Here is a 15,687-nt window from a genome sequence, read left to right as displayed (position 1 = left end):
TTTACTTAACACATTGTTGAAGGGGGAAAGGGAGGTGGATGGAAGAAGAAATTGGGTTGAATTAGACACTGAGAGGCAGAGAACGCCATGCTTTGAAGTGGCTGCTGTTGCATGAATACTTTCAGTTTCTCTCTGTAATCAGCGATTTGTTTTTACTTCGATGATGCATGAGCTTGCACACCGTTTCCTCATGGGTCTCCTTCCCTGTTGCCAGCTTTGTTATGTATTAGCCACTCATGCTACCTTTGAGCCCTAGAAATGGCTGACTTCATGGTTGGTCATTTCACACAGTTTGCATCTGTAACTTGCTAACAAGTCTTAAAACATTCAGAATTTTAAAATAATTGCTTTTAGAAACTGAGAAGTAAACAAATGGATTTTTTCATAATTTCATCACAGGTGGAGAGAAGGTTGTACCACTTCAGTGTTTTTATGTGGCAAGAGGTGCTTGCCATGAGCAGACTTGAGACTGATAATATAAGTGGTTATGCTTGACTGTACTACAGACATTTATTTTTTTTACTAGGTTTTACAACACTAGTCCTGATTTTATTGCTCTTGACTCCTAAATAAGGAACAGTAGGTGCTTTGGTGCTTTAGGCAAGATTATCTAATGGCTGGTCTGAGGTCAGTTAACTTGCAAGACAGCTGGTGGTGTCTTTGCTGACACCCCAATAACTCTATTAGGTAACTGACCTAGCAGAGTTCAGTGGGATTTAGGCACCTGAATATCTGGACTAGGTTTATTCTTTTGCATAACCTGCCAGATCCAGTAATTCCTTCATAACTGGCAGGTTGGTTGTAAATGTTTGCTGTAAGGAACTGCATGAAGCATATTGCTGAACTAATAACATATGAATGTAAGTGTCTGCTTAGAAAGATATACTTGGCATTTGTAGACTTCAGAAGTCATGTGGGAGATGATAATGAAATCGTACTGTTCCTTCTTGGAAGATGAGAATTCTGATAAAGCAGCCTTTTTAATTTTGAATTTAAGGAAATTGCAAATACATAATCTAGGGAAAAAACCCAAACCACACACACACACAATCCCCAATCCAAAAGAAAAATAAGAAAAAAAAAAGCCTTACCAAAACTCCCCAGCAAAAATAAACAAACAAAAGAACTCTGAAACCTTTGCAACTTTTCCAATGAGTTTGAATAGCAACAAGTCTTGGTGTTGCCAGTGACACAGTCTTCTTCCTTGGCAAAAGGTGTGTCCTTCAACCTCTCTCCACTTCTGCTAAATAAGATTTCTGCTTATCTCACAAATTTCACCCTTTGATTGACAGAACAGGTTTTTACTATATTTGCTTTTGAAAATAAGATTTTTAGATGTATATCACCCACCTTATATTTAGGAGGGGATTGCCATTTACTGGCTTCCATGTGCTGCCGTACTGATGCTAATACATTTATTTCTGTTTACAGGTGCAGACAAAGCTTCTTGAGCTGAAAGAACTGGAAAATAACCAATTTAATTGGCACTCTCAGCCCCATAGTACACTTGTTAATGGAACTGTGGATCATTCTAGTCTTAGCAACAGCAGCAGTGAAACTGCAAACCTAAATGAGAATGCTGAGAGGGAAAGTATAGCAGAAGAGGAACAAACAAACAGTGTGTCTCCAGTGAGTAATGTTTTGCCTGCTTGATCACGATGCATTGCAGCTGTGAAGTTGGAATAAGTTAAGAATGTACCAAGATTGATTATGTTTTTAAACACTTGAACAACTGAAATTTCAGGGTGTTTTTCTGAGGGACTGTGTTTCCACATATCTCAAAGTTCATAAGCAGAAAAGGAGGTAATTTTAGCTTGCCTGGAAAGTAGCAGTAACATTTTTTTCTGCACTTATTTCCAAAGCAAAATACCATAAATTGAATAGCAGAATTAACACTAAAGGAGAGCAGATGTCTCCATTTGGTGCAACGAGAGCGGAATAAGGAAAAGTACAGAAAATCTAAAACTGTCTTGCTTTAAATGTTCTTCCTTATGTCTCAGTAGATTCATGATTGATTTATTTTTTAAAACTTTTACAGGGCTTATGGAACACTAAAGTATGTACCTCTTGAAGTATGCTTTAGTATATTCTGTGATTCTATTTAAAACTTAAAATGTTATTGTGCAGTATTGTATTTACTTATTTGTGGTGAATTGCTTTTATCCTTGTACAGATAAGGAATAGTCCTGAAACAGCAGTCTCTGTTGGAGAAGAGAAAGAGACCCCAGCTGCATCTGTTACCAAAAAAGTGAGTTTGTTCAGCTTTGGGGGAGGAAAAAGTAGGTTTAAAAAAACCCCGGTTAAGCTGTTTCAGGCTTGCATGATGGTCATACAACAACAGAGGAATAATTGTCACTTCCTACTGGTTTTATTTAGTGTGATGTCTTGAAAACATTTCATCTTGTGTAGCAGGCAGGTTGTTGAAAAGTATTTTGTATCTCCATTGATGAATTATATAGAATTCCAGCTGTCTCTTTGCTTCAAGCTTTAAGAAACCACTGAATGGTAACAGGAGATGACATAAGTGTTTCCCATCCTTTCAAGTCTTAAAAATTTAATACGTTTCTTTCCATCTGCATTGCCCAGGAAGATCCATTTGATGCTGAATCTCATCCGTTGCCTGATCTAGTTTCTGAAGCCAGCTTAGAGTTCTTCCAGTCTGACCCTTTTGTTGGCAGTAAGTAAACATTTCTCTCTATGTGCAGATTTGGAGAAACAGGCCTTGTGTGAATGCATCAGACTCATCTTCACCTTGAGACTGCTCTTTATAGAATAAATCTGAAAATGTGTGAGTGACAGGAGCATGGAGCCAATAGTGTTACAGAAATAGAAGTGTTAGAAATGAGAGTTTCAGGGTGTTTCTCCTTCCTTGATCTGGACTTCCTAACGAGCTCTGAAAGTCGCTCCTTTCCCTCACTGCTATTCCTGAGGACTTCTCTTCCCCATCCCCTCCTTGCCTGTGCCCTGGTGGCATTTTGGCTGTAAAGGTGTGGGCAGGCTTTTGATACGTGTGTTGTCACTAATCTGATTGACAGCCCTGATCCACAAACAGGTCAGTGGAGGGTTCTCTGGGCTGTGCAGTGGGGAGGCTGTGGGTGGCTCAAAATGAATGGCTGTGGCCTACTTCTGGTGAGTTTGGCTCTCAGAACCAAGGTAATGTGGAACTGCACCATCTGTTAGTCTTGTGGAAGTGCTGGGCTTTATTTTTAGAACTTGCCATTGACGAATGATGTTGCTCTGCTCTTATTTTTTATGGGAGGGATGATCTGCCTATATGGAACCAGTTGGGGAAGGGGAGTTAATTTGAATTAACTGCTGAAGCAGATGTTTTCAGCCACATAAATATGATTTTACATGCTTTCATATCAACACGGTCTGATCAATTTAGCTTGTATTGCTTTGAAAGGAAAATAAGATAAATTTGTTTCAGATCACTTGGCTTCTGAGAGAATGTCAGTGCAGATTGAATACTTTTAATGAATAAATTAAACTAATTTAAAACAGCTTGAATGTTTCTGTGTAGATACAGTTTAATTTTTGTTTATATTGAAGTGGTTTTGCAGCACATGACAAGGCCTTTCTTTCAGAAGAGAAAGGTCTGTCTTGTTAAGAACCAAACTTTTGGATTTTGTGCACTCAGTATATTCAGGGGTAGGTAGATACCCACAGCTAAGAGACAGATATTCTGTCTCTCAGATGTACATGAAAAAGTAGAAATTAGTTGGGATCATGCATCCAGTACTGAAGTGAGCACTTAGGAGCTACTATCCACAGTGTCTGTGACAATTAAACAAAACTGGGACTCATCTCAGTAGCTGGCCTGGATTACTGCAGTAGTAATACTGCATAGTGTGGGTGTTTGTGGACAACAGCCAACGGAAATGCAGCTTGGAGATGGCTGCTTTTTGTGTGTTTCGTGATGGTAATAAGCTGATTAATGAACATTTGCTTTTCTTTTGAGCAGATGATCCCTTCAAAGATGACCCTTTTGGGAAAATTGGTAAGTAACTTTCTAACATGTAATGTGTTTGTTTTTCTAAATGGTTATTGTTACTGGGGAAAATTGTCACCACTTTCAGCGGAAAAAAGTAGGTGGAAATGCCACAAAAAGTAATGAAGGATGTATGTGACATTAGCACCTGGCCACTTGCGTTAAAGCTTTTCAGAGAAGTCCATTGCCAGTGAGTTTTGCTCTTGTTGGAAGTTCCTTAGCTGGGATTTAAAGATGTGAAGGTGATGAACAGAAGGCCCCAAACACTTGCTGCCTGTTTTATTTGCATAGTAGGACTGTGCTCTTTTAAAGGCTCTTAACATACCAACTTCCTTTAGAATCAAGTATTGAAAAGGTGGGAAGTCTCTGTTTAGGTGGACTGTATAGGCAATGCCATTGCATTGTTTGCTTGGTCCTGAGTGGAGTTGTGGCAAAAATGCCAGATAACCAGTGGGAAAGCAATAGTAAAATAGGGTTGAGAACCAAGTGCCTGTAAGAAACATCAGCTGGACTTGGGGAGTGCAGGAGAGGTGGGAAGGAGAGATCTTAGAAACATTAGGTTCTGTAAAATGCTTAATTTTTGAGGACTTGGTTAAAGAACCTATATGCTGAGATGGTTCTGGAACTGCTGTTTTCATGATGTGCAGAAAATGTTGGCTTGTCTGATATTTTGAATCGCAGAATACAAATTATTCACAGGTGAGTTTCATACTTCAAAGGTCCTTGGTCTTAAATGTGTCACTTTGTAGCAGTATGAAAAAGCGATTCATTGTTTAGTTTTTAGGATATCAGCTAAGTAAAGCAAGCAGAAATATAAGGGAGATGTTTACTTTTTAGATCCCTTTGGTGGTGATCCCTTCAAAGGCTCAGACCCTTTTGCAGCTGACTCTTTCTTCAAACAATCCTCCACTGACCCTTTTGTGACTGCTGGCACTGATCCATTTAGTTCTGCAGACAACAGTAGTAATACCACAGTAAGTTTGGTGTCACACCTTTTACTGCTTTCTCTATGTGATTTGGACAAAATAACCTATTTTGTACCTTTAGACATGCTTTAAAAAATTGGTATTCAGAAATCATAAAAAGGTTACCTCTGATCCCCCACCTCTGTCTTGTCTTTTTGTGTCCTATTTTCTAGAAATAGTCACAGATGAAATAGAAGTAAAAATAAAAACATTTTTAAAGTATTTCATTGTGGATCTTCATCTTAGCTCCACAGCTAAGAGCATTTGACAGTAATGACTTAAGCTTTGTCATTATTAACAATGACTTAAACTCTACAGCTCTCCAACAACTCTATCTATCACCAATATATAGTTGGTGGAATGTAATGAATGGAAAGAAAAGGAGGATCAGCCTCACCAGGTTGTGTTCAGGTGCTTGATTTTTGCCTCCACACACTATAGGATCAAGAACTATGTGCTGTATTTTTTCTGAAATCTGATGTGGTGTATGGGGTTTCCCCTCAGAAAAGTCAGATTGTTCTATAGGTGTATGTTTAGGTTTTGGTGTGGTTTGATTGTTTTTAATAAGAATCAGCAAAGATCTCTCATAATGTGGAGTTGCCTTCTGAATGTACCTCTTTCAAGTGTACTTCAGTCTAACTTTTAGTTTGCATTATAAATGAGCAGTTACTGAGTAGTCTTGAGCCTTTAATAAGGTAGTTGGGCATAAAACTCTGTCTGGTGCAGGCTAGAACTTGCTGAATATGTATTATTTAAAGCTGATAGATAAACAATTTAAGCAGCTGAAATTCTTCATGCCATTAACTTTGTCTCCATTCTTTTGCCATCTCCTTTCCTTTTCAGTGCTGTTTCTGGTCATGCCTCACTTCCAGCTTTGTGTATGCATAAAATCTCCATAGACATATATAAAACTCAGATACATGTGGATTAAGAAGGAAGTTAAGTGGCTGTAGAGTGTGCCTGAGGCACACCCACAGCAGCCAAGAGTGAGAAATAACTGCCCCTGACAGTGGTGGTCCTGCCCTTCCCCATGATGTGCACATTGTGCTGATCTCAAGGTCATGTTACACACCACAGCCTACACCTCCAAACTTAAAAATTGGATTTCTACAATCTATAATACTTGGTACACTATCCATTTGAAACTCTTAATGTTCTAATGTAACCAATATTGGTCTTATTATAGTCCAAAGGGAGAAAGAAAAAGGGAGGTCAGAGCTGTGGTGTGGGATTAGCAGTGGATTCTTGAGATCTGTACTTCAGGACTAAAGTTATGCATTCATCCTAAATGCTTTACCACACATCTCTGGAGTGTTGAAATCTTAGATCTTCATGAAGATGGCTCTGGTTGTAGAAATCTGAGGCCAAAATGAGTGGTAGATATTTTTGAATGTTGCATTAGCTTTTACCAAGTATATTGTACATATTGTACCTTTTTTCCATCCTTTCAAAGTATTAATCAAAACAGAGAGGAAGAGTTTTTATTAACAGACTTGTTTACTGATGCTGATAAAAGCTATTTCTAGAATGTGTTATCTTAAAACTTCTAAACTAAAATAAATGGTGACTGTATTCTTAGATTGAAGAATCTTTTAAGCTGAAAAACAAATTTCCCTCCAAAGGAATTTTTTATTTTAGACAGAGATATCAAAGAAGAATGACCCTTTTGCTCCTGGTGGAACCACTGTTACTACATCAAATGATCTAGGTAAAAGTAGATTGTACATATCAAGCTTCTTGGGTTTTATTTTTGCTTTTGCTTGCTTCTGTTTCTAGTCTTTTAACTGAATTTGCAACAGAGTGTTACAGGGATTTCCCATGTTTTCTGAATTTTCCTATAAAGTATGACATAAGGTGCCTGTTTTCAGGGGAGAATTTCATAAACCAAAATTGACTCTGTCTGTAGTGTGTATCACTGAAAACTGATTCTACAAAAACTGCTTTACTAAAACTGGGACAGTATCTTGATCTAAGTGTTTTTATTATTTGGATGTTTTGTACTGCTTCCATTAGGGTTGTTTTCAGAGATTTCATGTTACTTTCTAAATAACATCAGGATAGCTCTGCACCAGAAGAGTAGATGTGGAATAGAGTAACTTCTTCATTGAGATTTTTTTACTGCTTGAGTTTGCTCCTTCTGTGCCCCTCTCTTGTCTGAGGGCTAAAGATGTTTTAGGGAAGGCTAAAGGCTTAGGCTTATTTTCCTAAACTGCACTGACAAGTGATAATACAAAACAGGAATCCATGTGAGATTTTGTATTGCAAACCTGTTCATTTTAATTGTAGGGAAAAAATGGTGCTTTTTAGAGATGCAGAAGTGAGTATGGCCCTTCCTGCTCTGCAGTACAGTAGTAGTTTTCATGTATTTTAGGCAGATGAGAGTGAAGAGGTACTGTTAAATTAGACTGGGATGATATGAAATTCAGGTGCTTGATTCCACAAGTGGGTCTGCAGTCAGAAAAGAGCTCTGATTCATGTACATATATATATATCTCCATAAATATATATATATATATGTCTGTATATTTATGGGTGTATGCACACAAAAAAACACCTCTGTGTGTATACATACATGTATCTCAGTAGAACATTTCCAGTAGTATGGTTATTTGATACTTTCAGTGGAATTTAACTTTTTTTTATGTAGGAAAACATACCAGTATTTCTATTGAAATACTTCCTGTTTAGGAGATTTATTGTTCTTAATTGCAAGTTGACACTCAGAGTTTTTGAAAAAGCTACTTAATAACTTCAAGTGCTCACCTCATGAAATACTTCACTTGAATTAGTTTATGTTGCAAAATATGTAATAGTTGCTATTTAGTAATAATAGTGGGAATTGACAGCATATTATTACTATTTAGTAATAATGGTGGGAAAATTTTTTTTTCAGTCTTTCATATTTAACTTTTAATCTTATTCTTTGCCTGATTTGTGTGTTTTTAGCTGCAGATCCCTTTACCTCCCTGTTTGGAAGTGAATCCTTTGAAGGTGGCTTTGCTGACTTCAGCACTCTTTCGAAGGTAATGTGGAACTGCTGCTACTGATAGAAAATGCATGAAACTGCAATGACAAGACAAAGAGTACTCATTTTCATTACAGTTTTGCCGCTACTAAACATTTGTAACGGCTGACTTGCTTGAAAAAGAGGTCTTGATAGAAAATTATCCTGCAATTCTGTGAATAATTCTATGTCATTTTTTCAGCCTGATAAGTATTTTCTCTCTATTTCCAGTAATAATGTAATTTGTTTATTTAGTTTTAAATTTGCTGAGTTTAGCAGCAAAAGTATTACTTTTGCATGTTTAACTGCTTTCAACTTTATAGTGCTGTGCACAGTAGCCATTCTTGATTTTTCTTCCTGTTCAATCTTCTGGAATGTGTGGATATGTGTAAAAACAAACAGAAGTCTTTTCTGGAGTCTTAGTGTAAACTTTCAGTTCTGATTTAATACTGTATTATTGAAGAGAATGTCTGGTAGCACTGCACTGAAAATGTGTGTGTTGCTGTTTTCTGTGTTGAAGGCCAACAATGAGGATCCCTTTAGCTCTTCCACATCAGGCTCTGTCAGCAGTGTCACCATAACTAAAAACTTATTTGAGGAACCACCAGCTAAAAATGAGGATGTTCCTCCTGCGCTGCCCCCTAAGACAGGAACTCCCACCAGGCCCTGCCCACCACCACCCGGTAAGAGCTGACACTGAGATGTGGTAACAATCAGCTGCTTCATGTTGGCAGAGGGACAGGAATTATGAGGGGTGGGTAAAGGGTCTGAATTTAAAATGAATGAGCAAGATGTGAAACAAGTCCATTCCTGATCTCCTGGTCATTTCCTCAGAGTTAAGTTTTGCATGGTGATTGGGATCTGGGTTTGAAGAGACAAAGGATTTAGAAAACAGGAAAAAAGACTTGTTACAAATGTGTGCAAGAACACAGCATAGCTGCAAATTAAATGGTTACTACTGTGCTACACTGTGAATCTTAAACTAAATTATGCTTAAAGTGAGAATTTAGTGTGCTTTATACATTGCAAACACAGGTTTAATGCAAAATGAATTAAATAGGGCTGAAAACTGCCTTAGGTTTTCAGGTTAACTTTTTTTAGGTGGCCTTGCCAGAGGTTTGTAGCAGTAACAATGATAAACCCAAGTTCCCTGGGCTCTTCTCCCCTCAGTGATAGAGGAGTTTCTGGGATGTTCCACAATCCTCTCTGCTTGTCAAAAAAGGCCATGATTATCATGCATAACAACATCTTCTTGTGGTTGCAACAAGATCATATTACAACAGACTCCTCACTCTCAATTTATTTTTGCAGACATCAGATCTATTTCTCTCAATTTACTTTTGCAAACATAGGATGTATTTCTAGTATTCCTTTAAAAATTTCTGTCTTCTGTTTCGTTGTCTTTTAAAACTCTCCTGCATCATTTGTTTCACTGTTACACTATATGGATGAGTCTTAAGGTGCTTTGAGAAACTGTGGCATGAAACTTAAACGTGTGTTCATTCTTTCCTCAAAAGAAGGGGAACACAGTAGATACAGGAGTGCTCATATGAAGTTTCAACTCAGCTGTTTAGTTTCTAATGTTGGTGTGAGATCTGGTTCATGTTAATGCCTTGCAAGTAAAAATTTCCATTGTAAATAACAGTAAAACAGCTGACATGGCAAGTGATGATAATTTGAATGTTTGATGTTGGTCCTTATTTAAACATAAAAAGGATTTCTCACTTGATTGTATGGGAGTGGCTGTGACGTGGTGCACTTTTGGAAGGCAGGCTTCTAGGGGTAGAACAGCAGCATCCTTAGCAACAGATGATTACAAAAAAATGGGTGGTTTTGATATGCACAGTTAAAAATGTGGTTATCTTGATAACCGTTCCAAATTAATTCTTTTCCTAATGGAAATAAAATTTGAGGTACTTAAGTGTAATTATTTGTAATGACTTCCTTGGTCTGATTTGAAACAATGAAATGCTTTTTCAAAGAAATACCCAAAAATCTTTCTTTTAATTCTTTTCTCTACTGGAAAGTCTGTAGAAGGGCTGTTGTCTCTGAATTCTGTTGCCTCTCTACCCCCATTTCTTGATTTTGGGGAAAATTTGGTGATTGTGTATTTCATATTCTTACAATTATTAACCCTTCTCATGCAGAAATGAAATTCCCTGATTGTCATTTGGAGATGCTTCTCCCACATTTTTCAGGAAACAGGCATGCATTGTTTACAAGTAACAGAATTGTAGAATCACAGAATGTTTTGGGTTAAAAGGGACCTTAAAGATCATTCCCTGCCACAGGCAGGGACACCTTTCACTAGAGCAGGTTGCTCAAAGTCCCACCTAACCTGGTCTTGAACACTTCCAGGGATGGGGCAGCACAATATCATCAGTGATACATGGATAGAACATCATCAGTGAGAGAGATGGCAGGGTTACCTGGGAAGTGTCTAAGTAAATCATATGTTTCCCAGGGGATCTTCTCCAAATCTTTAAATCACTGCCAGATAAGAATCTCTTTTTCTCTTATTAAGTAATTTTAGACTAATTTTGAATAGTGATATGTGAAATAATAAGCACCTTTATTCAATTCTGTAGTTTTAATCTGAAATGGAAACAGAAGTAAGTTTTAAAATACAATCCCTGCAATAATGGAACCATTTGCAGAACCTGGTAGTAGAATTCTAGAAATTGCCCTGAAACCTCCTGTGTAAACAGTAACATACAGAGGGAGTGGTGGGATGAAATTGAGCTCAGCTATTCTTGGAAGTCTTTGGTTAATGTCCTCAACAGTGTTGAAAGTTGACTGGGGTTTAGCTGAAAAAAACACAATGAAATAGGTTGGGGTTTGTCCCTGATTCTGTTTATTTATTATTATTATTTATGCAGCTACTTAGGCAAGAATTAGCAAAACAGCTCAGCTTGTGATTGCTTGTTATCATACTCCTTGTTTTAAACTGCAGAAATTCCTGGTCTTAGCATAGGGAGAGGAAGTGGTGTTTTGAAAACTTATAAATGTAATGGATTTCTGATCTCTGAATAAAATTGTGTTAACTTGATCCAAAGAAATAATAAAAAAGCCTTGCTGGAATGATCAAAGACAGTTGATAACCAGAAAATGATACTGTGCCAACAGAATAGGTGCTCAAAACGGTTAGAAATTCTCTTTCCAAAATAGTTAATCAATACACAATGGTATTCCTGACTCATTAACATACATGTGTTCCTTTTTACCTGATTACCCTTTCAGAAAGTGTGGGCTGTAACCTCATTTTTCAAATTGGCAACCTTTCCTCTGAAACTACAGCTCCACTAGTTTGTGGGAAGAGGTTGCATTCCAAGTAGCTTTTGAATGGTTTTTTTCTTTTTACTAGTTTTGGCATGTCATTACTTGCTATCTTAAATTCATTTTAAATTCATTTTAATCTAAGGGAAAAGACCTATCAATCAAATAGACTCTTCAGATTCCTTTAAGTCGAGCGATCCATTTCAGCCTTTCCCCACCCCAGACATTCCCAAAGAACAAGAAGCAGATCTATTCTGTGATCCATTTGCTCCCACCAGCATCAGTAAAGAGGCTGACCCCAACAATTTTGCAAACTTCAGTACTGTGAGTAAACACTTTTTACATTTGTTTCAGTATAACGGCAGCTTTGAAATGTTCACACTGAAGTCTTCAGTCCAATTTAAATTATTAAAATATATCCCATGTATGAAAGGGATATTGCACTGTTAAAACAACATATACATTTAGTTTACAGCTGAGGCTGTCCTAAAAGAAAATGCTGCGAAATGTTGTAGTTAATGTTTAAATTGCATTGGTTTTATGCCTTTTTTCATGGAGGCCTCCTAGCTTTTAAAGCAGAGAATTTTAAAAATATCTGTATTCTAGGGATTATCCATTTTATCAGTGTGTGCAGCAGATATAAATTTATATCTATAACAAGCACACTTTTAACTACACAATTAAAAATAAACCAAAATATGATTTCAATTTAACTGTCACTGAACTGTTTGGTCAGAATTTTAATGTACTGAAATACTGATAAACAGCCTCATAACAGTGTATGTTAATGAAATATTTTGATGAGTTTTGAATGGTTAGTAAATTCCAGACTTATGCACAATGAAGTAAAATAGTAAGTGTCTCTTTATAACCAGAATTCATTTCATAGAAGTCGTGGTGTCCAAGCAGTAGAAGCAAATCTAAAGGTTTGTGCATGCCTATATATTATCTTTTACTTTTGAGCTTTTGCAAATAGAAGTTTTGGAAGGCACCACCTCACTTTCAATCCTGATACCTGTTAAATGCAGTTTGCATTTACAGTATCTTGACCATAGTGCTCCTTTTCTGTTCTGGCCTAATAAACTACATGCTTGATTGAAGTAAACTAAGGATTGTCAGGCTCTCAAAGTAGACCTGCACTCATTGGTGTGTCTTGGAGCATGGTAACTTCTAAAATGTGATTATCCATCCATGGTAGTAGTTAGGTGGATCCAGAAGCTGGTTTGGAGGAGTGGCAAAAATATTTATTATCTTCATGAAGGAAATTGTATTCTTTTCCAGCTGCAATTACTGAAAATACTGAGTGCACTGTGGATTCAATTTAGATGTTTCTGCTTTTATTTCCCAAAGAAGCAGCTCAAAGCAGAGACCTGGAGTCTCTTACCCTTCCAGTTAATGCTGAGACATCCATGAGGACAGGAGCTTCACTTACCTCTTAACTTTTCTGCATGTTTGCTAGGAAGAAACTTTAGCATAACCTTTTGTATTTTATTTAAGATAATACCCTTATCTGTCTCTGATTTATAATCATTGTACCAGAGGTATTTAGTTCACAATCGGTTCTCATCAATATACATGGAAATAATCTGTTCTTTTTTTTTCCCCTCTCATGTCATGCTGACCTTTCTCTGTATTACTACCAGCCTTCTAACCCTGCAGTTACCCTTATTATATTTGATTCTTGGCAGCAATATTTTTCATCTACACATTCAGAAACAGTCAGTCTACAGCTAAATTTTTGCAGTCATTTTCACCTGGAAAAATTACCCCTAATGAAAACAGGATAAATCAGGGTGGCCTACAGTGTGAATAGGAGTGTGCTTTGCAAAATGTTCTCCTGATTTATTCAAAGTTTTTCTCGCACAGACTGGTATTTATCCAAAATAAAACTGTATTTAAATTATAGCACTTTCTGCTCAGTAATGTTTTTGAATATACTGAATATACTTATTTGAATATAATACTGACATTTGAAACATGGCATATTTCATTAAAATACATCAGTTTGATGGCTTTGGTGCACTTCTTAGTAGTTGAACCTTAGACTAAACCAATTTAGTCTATTACAACTACAAAACAAGTAATATTTGAAGACTAGAATATGTACAATTATTGAAAAACTAAATGTCCCTTAAACTGAGTGTTTGGACAATAATAATTATCACTCTATTATTAATCTGTTTTATTTTGTCGTTTAAACATACAGTATTCTACTGAGGAAGACATGATTGAATGGGCTAAGAGAGAAAGTGAGAGAGAAGAAAAAGAAAGATTGGCAAGACTAAAACAGCAAGAGCAAGAAGACTTGGAACTGGCTATTGCACTCAGTAAATCCGAAATATCAGAAGCATGAAGTTTAGAATAAGATTTTATCTGACGTAAACTGTTTTGTCCCTTTTCCTGAGTACCTAACCTATTTAAATGTTAATCAGAAAATGCATATATACAAGAAACTGTAAAAGGTTTTAAATTTCTGAAAGCGATGTGAATGTTTCTGCTAAATTCAATCCTTTTGGTTATTGTTTGAATAATAGTTAAGTTTAGCAGTCAATTTCTCTCAAGTTTTCAGGAGAGCAAAGTACTTTTCCCAGCTGAAAGCAAATCAGTTTAAAATGCAGATACAGAGATTGGGGTTTGACTGTAATCTATCAGCAGTTGGTAATTGAGCATAAAGTGAATACAGCAATTATTCTGTCGTGGCTGACTGTCTCCCATCAAGCAGTTAGTCACTGGAAATCTTTTATCCTTCTGAACGTGTTTTAGTAATGCCAGAGTTGTGGAGTGCTTTATTTTTTATGTATGCATATAGATTCTTTTTCTCCTCGCTGAAGATTTTATGTTGGATTTAACATGATCTTCATGGAGTCTCCGTCAGAAAGAGTATGTCTTTCTGAAACCTTTATTGATTTTCCTGCATGATCATAGGTTTTAAGACAGACCTGTTATTTTGTTTTATAAAGCAATTAAGCTGAACATTCATGTGCATTTGCTGTTGGCTAAGGTGAATTGTGAGACCCCACTGCTATTTGAGCCACTTTTGCCTGTGAAATATGCAGCTGAACTGGCAAGTTAATGAGTTCCATTTGAAATAGGATTGAGAATAGAAAGAAAAAACAGGTAGTCTGATTTCTATTTTTTTTTTAACCACAGTTGTTTTCTGTATATGTAATTTATTGAATGCCAACTGATAGTTGCACCTTAAACTGAATGATTTCTGAATGGTCACTGAGTCAGAGTAGGATTGATAGAATGTTAATGAAAATAACTTAATGAAAATAACTTATTGTTCATTTTGAGTGAATTCTATTTGGAAAATCAGTTTCATTAAAATAATTCCAAAAAGAATAATCTTTTGCCCTATCTAAGAAAAATGGATGGCAGCAGCATAAACATCTAGAAGGGTTTTTTTCTTGCACTTTTAACCTGTGGTATTTCTTTTGAGGAAATTGAAGTGTTTCAATACACTGCACTGGGGCAAAGGAGGAGAACTCAGCCATGCTTCAGTATATTTAAGCTCTTCCCATTATCTGTCAATGCTGCTGTTGCATGAGTTTGAAGGTTTTCAATTTTTCAGGAAAAAATTAGTAACCTGACTGGGATGGTTTTTCTTTTGCACTGGGAGATGAGCGTTTAAACACCTGCTCAAAAGAAAAGTAACTTAAAATTTTGCAAGTATTAAATAATTATAACTTATCTTATACATCTTTGTAATGAGTGTACACTAATCTTGCAAATCATATGCTTAACTGGATTACATAGTGTCTTATCTTTTGTTAAAAATGTATACTCAGTGGACCAACACAATATTGTATGTATATATTATATATATATTCCTGCTTTCCTTTATGGAATTTAAAGTTTTGAGTCATTTGATGTTACATTTCATGTTACTGACTCTGACTATAGGACTTTTACTCAGACTACCAACAAACCACTGCTGTGAGCTAAATGGCATTACTTTATGAAGTTTTAACTGTTTGTTTGGTTTTTTTTTTAAACAACTTGTTCAGGTGGGATTAGCCTCTATTTATAGACTTCCCTTTTGTTTAAAAATTCTAACAATAGCCTGTAATTATGAAGAAATAAAGTTTAAGTACATAAATGTGAACTGTTTGCCTGTTTTTTCAAGAGGATGCTGTGAGATGTAAAGCATTGTGTGAATGTAATGCAGTGTGAGGTGTCCCAGCTGGTCTGTGGCCTTTGCCACCTGACATACCTGCCATGGCTCACCTTCACAGAAATAGAATCCAGTGGCAGAATTGTGTTGCCTTGTGTTATTTCCCCGGTAACTTCTCAACAGTTTCATTTACGTACTTAAGTTTAAATTGGCTGTTTCAGAATTTGAATATTTAGCAAATTTATGACTTCAGTATTGGAGTGTTTTAGTTGTGCTTTAGCCTGAATCTTCATTGTGTGCATGGATGTGCAACCTCATGTTTTTGTTTTTGCAG

The 15,687-nt window shown here is 36.4% G+C and overlaps 1 protein-coding gene across 43 annotated transcripts in view; it reads left to right on the top strand.

Annotated features, from left to right (window-relative positions):
• EPS15 (epidermal growth factor receptor pathway substrate 15) overlaps positions 1-15,338 on the top strand; it is a 65,891-nt gene extending 50,553 nt beyond the window's left edge. For 18 of the 43 annotated variants that reach the window (XM_086842113.1, XM_086842111.1, XM_086842100.1 and 15 more), the window contains 10 exons: positions 1,432-1,629; positions 2,174-2,248; positions 2,587-2,677; positions 3,965-4,000; positions 4,829-4,965; positions 6,595-6,664; positions 7,903-7,979; positions 8,481-8,643; positions 11,382-11,560; positions 13,443-15,338. In XM_086842113.1, coding sequence (XP_086698239.1) covers positions 1,432-1,629; positions 2,174-2,248; positions 2,587-2,677; positions 3,965-4,000; positions 4,829-4,965; positions 6,595-6,664; positions 7,903-7,979; positions 8,481-8,643; positions 11,382-11,560; positions 13,443-13,589 — 1,173 coding nt within the window. In that variant the 3' untranslated portion in view covers positions 13,590-15,338. Of the gene's footprint in view, positions 1-1,431; positions 1,630-2,173; positions 2,249-2,586; positions 2,678-3,964; positions 4,001-4,828; positions 4,966-6,594; positions 6,665-7,902; positions 7,980-8,480; positions 8,644-11,381; positions 11,561-12,111; positions 12,163-13,442 lie in introns of all 43 variants that reach the window. The other 25 variants (XM_086842105.1, XM_086842106.1, XM_086842090.1 and 22 more) reach the window with 3 other exon arrangements.
• The last annotated feature ends 349 nt before the right edge of the window (positions 15,339-15,687 follow it).

This window comes from Cyanistes caeruleus, chromosome 9 (assembly GCF_971803275.1).
Source record: "Cyanistes caeruleus chromosome 9, bCyaCae1.hap1.1, whole genome shotgun sequence".
NCBI lineage: Eukaryota > Metazoa > Chordata > Aves > Passeriformes > Paridae > Cyanistes > Cyanistes caeruleus.
This window is presented reverse-complemented; position numbering and strand designations above follow the sequence as displayed.